The sequence below is a fragment of the Nansenia antarctica genome, assembly GCF_963989245.1.
Source record: "Nansenia antarctica genome assembly, chromosome: 1".
NCBI lineage: Eukaryota > Metazoa > Chordata > Actinopteri > Argentiniformes > Microstomatidae > Nansenia > Nansenia antarctica.
The window spans coordinates 88,783,457-88,792,057 of record NC_137674.1 but is presented as its reverse complement, the minus strand read 5'-3'; the positions used below and the strand labels follow the sequence as shown (position 1 = coordinate 88,792,057).

The window sequence follows — 8,601 nt, the reverse complement described above, 5'->3', positions numbered from 1 at the left end:
AGAAGGGCCCGGTGGACGCCCGCCTGAAGAAGGCCAAGTACACCCTGAATGACACAGGCCTCCTAGGGGACGATGTGGAGTACTGCACCCTGGTACACACACACACACACACACACACACACACACCCTGAACCACACAGGCCTCCTAGGGGACGATGTGGAGTACTGCACCCTGGTACACACACACACACACACACACACACACACACACACACACCCTGAACGACACGGGCCTCCTAGGGGACGATGTGGAGTACTGCACCCTGGTACACACACACACACACACACACCCTGAACGACACGGGCCTCCTAGGGGACGATGTGGAGTACTGCACCCTGGTACACACACACACACACACACACATACTACTGCACCCTGGTACACACACACACACACACACACATGGATATAGACACACACACACACACACACACACTACTGCACCCTGGTACACACACACACACACACACACACTACTGTACCTTGGTACACACACACACACAGTGTTTCCTCCAGGAATTTTTACATTAGTGGCGGAGAGCCCTGTCCGCGCGCATAGCGCATGAAACGCGCACGCGCGCTCAAAACAACAACCTAATTTCAACCAAAACTAGAGGGAGGATGGCAAAAAAAAAAAAAAAAAAATACAGAATATAAACTTGTGATACCGGTTTCCATCCATCAGCTCTGAAGGTTTACGTTATTCACGGATCCAATGTCCTTCCAAACGAGCAGTCTGGCTCCGTCTCAAACACAACAGGAAAAGTATGTCCAACTAGTATGTCCAACTTTCCAACTTGCGCGAGTTCTTCAACTTGCGACAGTTTTTCAACTAGATGTGATGGCTATCATGTCTATCAAAATTATCAAATTAGTAATCGTCCTGGCATGATTGGGTGTTGGTTTCAACTAGTGTTGTTCCGATACAATTTTTTGATCCCGATACCGATACCTGACCGTGCAGTACTTGCCGATACCGAGTACCGATCCGATACCACGGCGTTTGAAAAAACAAAACAAAAAAACATGTTTTTTGAGCCGCATACTCACCTCGATGTAAAATTATTGCTAACACTTAGTCTGGCACTGCTCAAAACCTTTGTAAAACAGGAAAAAATACCAACAGAGAGTGAATACTATAGAACTTTTTTTTATTGTCTACCTGGTATGGTGACAAGAAAATCAACCCCTTATAAAACCTGAAATGTGGCTCTCACAGATGCCAATCAGGGCAATATCCATTTAAGATATAAAACAGTCGTAGTAGTAGTGCAACAGCAAGTGAACATTTACAAACAAAATAACTTAAGTACTTAAAAAAATAAAAATAAAAAAAAAAAATTTTGTTTGTTAGTACTCGCCGATACCGATACCAGCATTTTTGTGCGTATCGGTGGCCATGCCGATACTAGTATCGGTATCGGAACAACACTAGTTTCAACGCACCTGTTGTTTGTCCTTCCTCCGTTTGCAACAAGAATCTCTGGACCTTTTCATGAATTAAAGTGGTCTTAAAATCCAAAGTCCAAATAAAAGTAACAAACGAAAGTAATATATGTTGGTGTACATACCACAGCGCACAGTAGCTGCTGCTTGTTCTCCCGTTGTAGCTGGTGGTGGTGGTACCCCGCCATAAACATTGTTAGCTGATCCTGCCAGCCATGCAGTTTCGGATCGCTCATAGCCACTGCTAGCTTCAGCAATGTTTGAAGTGTCTGGGACATCTTTTTTCTTGAAAAATCCATCCATCTGTCGCTGTTTTCGTTTAATTTTTCGAAGTTATTTAACGTGATATCTTATTTGTGCACCTAGCTAGCTAGATCAGCTTTTTGTATCTTTTAGATGGTACTACCGGTGACTTTTAGCCCGTTATTTGCGAGGAGAAAACACAGGCGCCCGAGCATTTCGGCAGGTAAGACTGCTGAGCAGGGATGGTTGAGTCTGCACGGTTCTCATGCCGGTTCACATTTAGACCAATCAGGAGTAGCTCTTGTGTCACGTCGTCAACTGAATGTTTAATGTCATTAATCTGATTTTGGATCAGCGGTTAGAGAGAGATGGGCGTGGATTTAGGTGCACTTTTAGTCAACATCCATTATAGCGCTGATCTAGGATCAGATATATTTTAATCAGCTAAAATGTTCAGAGGTGGATATTATTTTCATTTTTTGGTGTGGACTGAATCAATTAGTGGCGAAGGAAATTCATTCGTGGCGGCCCGCCACCAATAAATGCATATAGAGGAAACACTGCACACACACACACACACAGAGCTCTCTCTTTTTGATATCAGTGTATTAGTGTGTGTATCAGTGTGTGTATCAGTGTGTGTGTGTCTGACTCAGACTAATGTTCCCTCCATCAACGGCTCATTAGGCTGCTCTGAAGACCCTGTAATCTCATTGGCTCTCCTAACTGAGGACCCTGTAATGTTATTGGCTGATCTAACTGAGTTGGCCGAGGAGAGTGTGTCATCAGCTGATCCTCGAGACCACGAGAGGACAGATATTGCACCTACACACACACACACACACACACACACACACACACACACACACACACACACACACAGAGAGAGACACATGCAGAGTCACTCCCTATCTTCCACCATAGAGCCCTCAGCTAAACTACAAGCCAATCACAGGGACTTCCTGTGTACATAGGGGGTCACCTAACCCTGGCTGTGATGAGGTTATGAGGGAGTTGGCTTAGAGACACAGAGGTGGAAAAGGAAACACAAAAGTCAACCAGGTCTTTTGTGATCATTTAAATGTGTCTGTTGTCTAGCCAATGTCAACCTTCAAGTAGAGAAACTGGTTTTCATTGTCTATCAGTTTGGTCTTTAATAGAACAGCCGTGCCTTTTACCTACTAAAAGAGACCCTCTTTACAATGCTCAAGCTGCTATTTACACACAGCGACCACTAGTTAGCCATCTTGTAAAGTAGCTTGCCTCCTACGCAGAAAAACTGCAAAAAAGCTTCATACTAGCTTATCCTGATGTGATTTTGAAAATGTAAGGATACTGGGTGATAGAACGCACATATCTAGGAAAAGTCATGAAAGGAGGGTCCTGAAATACGATCGAGTGCAAAGATATACATTTTTTCTTTACTCACAGGTCAAATGACCCCTCATGGCTGCTCTAGTGCTAGCCAATGTCAACCTTCAAGTCGAGAAACTGGTTTTCATTGTCTATCAGGTTGCTGTCGTTAAGTGTGTTAATCTGCCCAGACAGTCTGACTGGTAGTCAATAGAGTAATAATCAACGACTAAATGTTTACCAGACAAATACACTCTACTACACCTATCAGACCTGCAGGTGCTGGTCCACGGGGAGGGTGTGTGTGTGTGTGTGTGTGTGTGTGTGTGTGACGGGTGTATGATGGCTATCATGTCTATCAAATTAACCATCGTCCTGGTATGAGTGGCTGTTGGTATCAACGCACCTGTTGTTTCTCGTTAATCCGTCTGAGCTAGATCTGAGCTCAATAGCAAAGTTATATCAAGCAAAATATCAAGTTCTCTGAAATGATTTTTTTTGTTAGATCAAACAAAAAGATGTACCAATAAATCTTCTCTGATGTGTTAGATAGTGGTGGTGACAACACATGTTCTCTGATGTGGTGTGTAGTGGTGGTTGAAAAACTGTGTCACACCCTCACGTGTCAGGACTCATCAAACTCAAGCAAAGAGAAATCACTTCCTTATATCCATATTGTCCTTAGATTGGGTGAGACCCATTTTCAAAATGAAAGTCTTATAGAGCTCTATCTTCTAGATAGATGGGCCAAAGTACCACTTTCAAAGTACCATTCAAGAAAGGTTTTTCATAAATAATAATATAAAGCTATTTGGCTCCAACAAGGTGTGTGTGTAACAGGTGTGTAACAGGTGTGTGACAGGTGTGTGTGTCTCAGACCCTGCAGGTGCTGGTCCACGGGGAGGGTGTGTGTGTGTGTGTGTGTGTGTGTGTGTGTGTCTCAGACCCTGCAGGTGCTGGTCCACGGGGAGGGTGGGTGGGTGTGTGTGTGTGTGTGTGTGTGTGTGTGTGTCTCAGACCCTGCAGGTGCTGGTCCACGGGGAGGGTGGGTGTGTGTGTGTGTGTGTGTGTGTGTGTGTGTGTGTGTGTGTGTCTCAGACCCTGCAGGTGCTGGTCCACGGGGAGGGTGGGTGGGTGTGTGTGTGTGTGTGTGTGTGTGTGTGTCTCAGACCCTGCAGGTGCTGGTCCACAGGGAGGGTGGGTGTGTGACAGGTGTGTGTGTGTGTGACAGGTGAGTGACAGGTGTGTGACAGGTGTGTGTGTGTGTCTCAGACCCTGCAGGTGCTGGTGCACGGGGAGGGGCCGGACGTTACGCCCGTCAAGGTGCTGAACTGCGACACGATCAGCCAGGTGAAGGAGAAGGTCATAGAGCAGGTGTACCGGAACCTTCCCTACTCCCAGAGGCCCAAGGTGGAGAGCGTGGCCCTGGGTGAGTCTCTCACACACACACACACACGTGTGGTACACACACTCACATGCACACACACACACACACACACACACACACGTGCACACAGGTGCGCGGTACACACACACACACACGCGCGCTCGCACGTCTGGTACACACACACACACACACACACACACACACACACACAGGTGCAGACACACACACACACACACACACATACACACACACACACACACACAGACATACACACAGGTGCAGACACACACACACAAGTGCAGACACACACACACACAGACATACACACAGGTGCAGACACACACACACACAAGTGCAGACACACACACACACACACACATACACACACACACACACAGGTGCAGACACACACGCACACACAAGTAAGTGGAGGTAAAGAGAAGCTCTTTCATCTGGACTTTCCACTTCAAAGAGTGTGAAGACCCCATCTACACACACCCCCGCACCCCCCCTACACACACACATACACACACACACACACACACACACCACACACACATACTAAGGCTGCCACGATTAGTCGACTAGTCACGACGACGTCGACTACCAAAATCGTCGCCGACATATTTGGTAATCGCCGTAGTCGCATGTTTTTTTGGAGCTGAAATAAGCGTTTTTTTTTTTTGCCTAGCACCAGGGGAGCCCCCCTTCCCAAATTTCGTTGTTTGGTACCTGTACTATATCAATGACAATAAAGACCATTCATTTCATTCGATAAGCATTCGTTTTTCTTCCCTGAAGCTGCCACTGGCTAGCGTCTCCCAGTGTCTTTGATGTACATGCGCAGTGTCGGTCATCCGGGGCACATGTGACTTCCCCGGAAAAACAAACAGAGAAATGTCTTCCTGTCCTCGTACCTCTAAAGTGTGGGAGCATTTCAACCACAACGTTGAAAAAAAGAATGTAAAATGTAAAATTTGCAAAGCTGAACTCGCTTATCATGGCAGCACGTCTATGATGCGCGAGCATCTAAAAAGGAAGCACGTTGTGGCAGATGACGAGGAAGACGATGGCTCGTCTCGGTAAGCTAGTTAGCTTGTTATTGGCTAACGATATCGTTACGTTAAAAGCCTTCTTACATTATTTTACGTTGTCATCAAAGCGATACTTATCAAATAGCTAAAAATGTTGTCTTAACGTTACAGTGCTAAGAAGGCGCGTTCTACTATGAGATGAGTGAAGCAAAGCAAAACTTTTGTACTCTGTACAAGTATTTATTTTTGTTTTTGTATTCTTTTGGTTGCCTAGTGCCTAGCCTACCTCATTTTACTCAGCAGTTTGCACCCTCTACTACTCTTTACATTACATTACATGCAAGGTTCATTAAAATATCTATTTTTGAGTGAACAATCATTTTAATTGTCTTTATTTTTAGTTAGCACATGCCTACAACAACAACTAACAACTTCAAGCTAAATTTAGAAGCTGATTTAGAAGATGATAGCTAAATAAGAGCGATTGAGTAATTGTGCGATAAGCTGTAATTTATGATCCGATTAGTCGACTAATCGTTAAAATAATCGGTGACTAGTCGACTATGAAAATAATCGTTTGTGGCAGCCCTAACACATACACACACACCCCCCCCCTCCCCTCCTGTAAGGAGCTGTGTGCAGTGTGAGGGCCCCAGCTCCAGCAGTGTAACAGAGGTGTAATTCCCCTCCCGTCCACAGAGTGGCGTCCTGGCTCCACGGGGCAGATCCTGTCAGACATGGACCTGACCAGCCAGAAGGAGGGCCGCTGGAAGAGGCTCAACACGCTGGCGCACTACAACGTGAGGCTCAACTCTGGGGGAGGGGGGGGGGGGGGGGGTGTTTCTCTGTGAGTTTGAGTGTATGCTTGTGGGGGTGTGTGTGGGGGGGGCGGGTGTGTGTCTGCGTTTCAAGGTTGGTGTGATTGTATCGGTGTTTCAAGTTTGGCTTTTGGACAGTGTAACTAACTTCAGCCGTGTGTGTGTGTGTGTGTGTGTGTGTGTGTGTGTCTGTGTCTGTGTGTCTGTGTCTGTGTGCGTGTGTGTTCCAGGTACGTGACAACGCCGCCCTGGTTCTGTCCAGGGTTCTCCACACCCAGCAGGCCTTCCACCAGAACCAGGACAACTACGAAGAACGTGAGTCTAGAACCTAGAGCCTAGAACCCAGGGGAGGCTGGCGGTGGTAGAAATCAGAGGTCTGGCTCATTGTAATGTACGGAACAGCGTTATAGTATATCAGGCCTGTGTGTTTCATACCGTTCCTTATTCCGTCCCACGCGTCACAATGAGCCTGTCCTCCCTGATTTCTACCTCCGCCAGCCTCCCCTGGTAGACCCTGTAGTGTTCTGTAAACGTGTGTGTGGTGTTGCGCGGGAGTAGTAGTGACAAACGCTCTGTGTGTGTGTGTGTGTGTGTGTGTGTGTGTGTCTGTCTGTGTGTCTGTGTCTGTGTCTGTGTCTGTGTCTCTGTCTCTGTCTCTGTCTCTGTCTCTGTCTCTGTCTCTGTCTCTGTCTCTGTCTCTGTCTCTGTCTCTGTCTCTGTCTCTGTCTGTGTCTGTGTGTCTGTGTAAGCAGGTAACGCCCTGCTGGAGGATGACAAGGTGTTCCACCTGGTCCGACCTGCTGACGACCTGGACGACCCCAAGAACAAGAGAGGAAGCATGAAGGACAAGAGCATGACCAAGGCCATCACTGAGATCTACCTGACCCGCCTGCTGTCTGTCAAGGTACCGTTACTATGGTTACCATCACTGAGATCTACCTGACCAGGCTCCTGTCTCCTGTAATACTACTATACTGCTGTTGAGAGGTGTCATAGCGTGCGGCTCGTTCCCGATCACGTTGCTATTGTTAACGGTTTATAACGGTTTATCCACAATTCAACTTTCTGTGGACACTTTAGGAATATAGGAATGAATGGTAGAACTCTCAAAACCTAGAGTGTGCCACTTCCCTTTTTCAAAATAATCACACATCTTGTAAACAGCTGTCAAGACTACAATTGTAACTCGACTTGCACAAATTTTACATCATCATTTTCAGCTCTTCACACTGTCACTCAAACATACAAGCCTCAAAATGTATCGTTTTTACTTGAAGACCGTTTGTTTCAGAGCCAGCAAAACACAAAAAACACCTTAGCTTACAGCTGGTTGCCATGGATACAAAGGGCCCTATTATGCACTTCATAAGTCTTAAGCAATAAGACGAGGCGGTAGATCTAAACTTAAGACGTGGAGGCGTGGTCAAGGCCACTTTGCTATTATGTGTGGGCGCCTTAAACCCGGCGCTAAGCAAAGAAATTAGTCATGGGTGTGTTTTGGGCGTCTTCTCAATCAACCCAATCAGCGTGGCAGGTGCCATTCCCTTTAAGAACCGGCTGCGTTGAGTCATTAGCGCTATGCTATTATGGAAGTCCTAAGAAGGAGGTCAGCGCGCTTCTCTGCAGAAGAAAGTAACAAGCTCGTGCATGATTATTTTCTGAATAAACACGGCAATACCTCCGCTTGTGAGTTGAGAAGTATTACAGAGGGGTCGCTGGAAGACTGCAGGAATGACAGATGTTGATGTCATTATATTACGCACGGCATGCTCGTACTGTATGTGCACAGTATGCGGAGGCAACATACTGTACAGCGCTGGCCTCTCCCTTCTGAAATAAAGCATTTATACTGTGACCGTAATTGACGTCTTGCCGTGGAGCCACATGCGTGTTCATGTGTGCCCACATGCATGCGCAAACCGCGGAGGCGCGCTCGTGTTTCAAAACGTGCATGAAGTCTAAACTTAAGAACTTTTCAAACCACTTCTTAGCGCTAGGAGCAAAGTCAGATCGCATAATAGCAGGGGCGCCTAGTGCACTTCATTAACATATGAACACTCCCACAATGAGTAATATATGCACGGGAGTATTACGTCTTATGTGTGGGCGCCTATCGACACCTGCATAATAGCAGTAGCGCGTATGAAGCGCATAATAAGGGTGGCGGTAGGTCTTAACCTGGCGGTGCGTCTTAATTAAGACTTAAGACGGCAAGTTAAGAAGTGCATAATAGGGCCCAGAGTGTCACAATTAAAAAAAGCTGACCATGGCAGGAGTATTACAGGTGTCCCACAGATCTAGAGCAACAATGGAACATGG

The 8,601-nt window shown here is 46.4% G+C and overlaps 1 protein-coding gene across 1 annotated transcript in view; it reads left to right on the top strand.

The window, feature by feature from the left end:
• LOC308153717 (plexin-B2-like) overlaps window positions 1–8,601 on the top strand; it is a gene marked incomplete at its 5' end in the record, with an annotated part of 20,087 nt that overhangs the window by 4,370 nt on the left and 7,116 nt on the right. The window contains 5 exons of the mRNA XM_080526910.1: window positions 3–92; window positions 4,316–4,472; window positions 6,164–6,264; window positions 6,513–6,597; window positions 7,035–7,186. Of these exons, the coding sequence (XP_080383036.1) occupies window positions 3–92; window positions 4,316–4,472; window positions 6,164–6,264; window positions 6,513–6,597; window positions 7,035–7,186 (585 nt within the window). The remainder of the gene's footprint in view (window positions 1–2; window positions 93–4,315; window positions 4,473–6,163; window positions 6,265–6,512; window positions 6,598–7,034; window positions 7,187–8,601) is intronic.